This window comes from Camelina sativa, chromosome 16, assembly GCF_000633955.1.
Source record: "Camelina sativa cultivar DH55 chromosome 16, Cs, whole genome shotgun sequence".
NCBI lineage: Eukaryota > Viridiplantae > Streptophyta > Magnoliopsida > Brassicales > Brassicaceae > Camelina > Camelina sativa.
This window is the reverse complement of record NC_025700.1, coordinates 17,422,467-17,424,973: the sequence shown is the minus strand read 5'-3', so window position 1 is coordinate 17,424,973 and position 2,507 is coordinate 17,422,467. Positions and strand designations below refer to the sequence as shown.

General features: G+C 38.5%; 1 protein-coding gene across 1 annotated transcript in view; it reads left to right on the top strand.

Moving 5' to 3' along the window:
- LOC104750910 (endoglucanase 8-like) overlaps positions 1-2,507 on the top strand; it is an 8,410-nt gene that overhangs the window by 4,832 nt on the left and 1,071 nt on the right. The window contains exons 6-7 of the mRNA XM_010472771.2: positions 1,874-2,037; positions 2,169-2,405. Of these exons, the coding sequence (XP_010471073.1) occupies positions 1,874-2,037; positions 2,169-2,405 (401 nt within the window). The remainder of the gene's footprint in view (positions 1-1,873; positions 2,038-2,168; positions 2,406-2,507) is intronic.

The window sequence follows — 2,507 nt, the reverse complement described above, 5'->3', positions numbered from 1 at the left end:
GGATAATGATAAATTCTTGATTGTGACGTTTTTGAACATCTGGTGCAGGATGAGTTACTATGGGGTGCGGCGTGGCTGCACAAAGCCTCGAGGAAACGAGCGTACAGAGAATTCATTGTGAAGAATGAGGTGATTCTTAAGGCTGGAGATACAATTAATGAGTTTGGTTGGGACAATAAGCACGCTGGGATTAATGTCTTAATCTCCAAGGTAATTGAACCATTCTTTTATTATTCCATCACGTTTGTGGTCAACACTGCATGGTTTTTGGTGCGCATTGATTGATTGTTTGGTTTATAATTTCATCATAAGTGTCAAGATTTTGGTGTGGTGTTAGCGAGGTTTTAGGGAAAGAGTGGTGTTTTTTTGTTTGTTTTTGGAATTCTTTTTTCTGTGTGTTGTTTGGTTGCAAGGGGACTACTAAAGAATTAAATTAACATAGGTAGAGAGAGATCAGAGATGGTTGTGTCTGGTTATCACGTGTTTGTGGCACGACTTTTGATCATATAATTGGAAGTGGTGTTCACATTACAATTATGACCTATCTAGTTATATTTTGGTCTTCCATATGCTTCATTTATCTTGAACAAAACCGGCTTTAGATTTTGATGTGTGAACCAATCGAGTCTTTTTAAACAACTAGGATCATGGTACGGTCGTGTTTTATATAGAAAAGTGATGTGGGATATTTTAATGAAGAGAAGATAGAATAGGGAGGTAGATGATTGGAACTTGCACATGATGAATAATGGGAATTAGCCAATTAGAAATGGTCATGTGATGTGGGAGCTAAAATCTTAAGGTAAGACATACCTCATTGGACATTCCCCTTTTTTTTGTCCAATGTGTGCTCAACATGCCTCCTAGATTTGGCATCATATAATTTTTAATAGTATAACCTTACCAAATGGAAGCCAGAGACTCACATGGCCCCATGATCCATGACTACTTGACTAGTGAATGGATAAAAAGTTTGTGTATTATATAATATAGAAACTTGATAATCAAATGTAGGTAGGTGAAATGTATACAGTATGGATTTTGTGTCCTTTCCTGTTGGAAGGAGTTTGCATGTGGTGTATCACATGAGTAAACGTCCTATTTGTGGTTTTGGATATAGAGTATTAAAAAAACTAAGGTATACAGCAACATTATTATTAGTATCAGAGTATCAGGCTCAGGCCTATTAGGTCAAGTGGGGACAGTAAAAAAAGAGAGAAGGGTAAAAAAGTCTTTGGTTATTGTTACAAAGCATGTGGCTCAAAACTCAAAAGGCTGTGAAAAAAAGAAAAAAAAAAGTGTCATGTCCTCCCTTACCTGTTCCCATTGTGCTGCAAAAGCCTAAGTGGGTTTTATTGTTTTGTCATTTCTCAACGGTATCTTCCGCAAAATTGATTTGTCAAGGAGTCAAGACCCTTTCATCATCTCAGTTTCACATGGCGCTCTGTGTTTTTTGTTTTTTTTTCATTACTTCTGTCCAATCCTTGATCTTTCTTTGTTATTATATACTGTATTTAGCTTTGTCCATATCCCAAAACCGTGATCTTTATATAAAGTTTCTTTTTTTGTCTTGTTGTTTTGAAAACAGGAAGTGCTAATGGGAAAAGCAGAGTATTTTGAGTCTTTCAAGCAGAACGCAGATGGGTTTATTTGTTCTATATTGCCTGGAATCTCTCACCCTCAAGTCCAATACTCTCGAGGTAAAGAAAACAAAGAAAAACCCATCATTTTTCCTAATATCAAAGTACTTTTCCCACATTCACGTGATTTTTTTTACTTTTGTCTTTTCCTCTCAAAATGTTCAAACTTTTTGTAATGTTTTTATCTTTAATTAATTAGTAGTAATCTGATATATTTTGTCTTATATACACAGGAGGGCTACTAGTGAAGACTGGAGGGAGTAACATGCAGCATGTAACATCACTATCTTTCCTCCTATTGGCTTACTCTAATTATCTGAGCCATGCCAAAAAGGTTGTGCCTTGTGGCGAATTAACTGCCTCCCCATCTCTCCTCCGCCAAGTCGCCAAGCGTCAGGTAATGGTCCCAAATTTCTCAAACCAAAACAAAAATAACATCTAGATAGCCGTTTTTGGTCTTTGGGACCAGATCGATCAAGAAACACATATATAGCCGTTTGTTTGATGTTGTTTGTTTAATGTGAACAGGTGGACTACATTCTAGGAGACAACCCGATGGGACTCTCTTACATGGTTGGATACGGTCAAAAGTTTCCACGTAGGATTCACCACCGTGGCAGCTCGGTTCCTTCGGTTTCAGCTCATCCAAGCCATATAGGATGCAAGGAAGGCTCTCGTTATTTCCTCAGCCCAAATCCTAACCCAAACCTTCTGGTTGGTGCCGTTGTTGGTGGACCTAATGTCACTGACGCTTTTCCCGACTCAAGACCTTACTTCCAGCAGTCTGAGCCCACGACTTACATCAACGCACCACTCGTCGGCCTTCTCGGTTACTTCTCAAGCCATTCTTCTTGGCGATGAGCGATG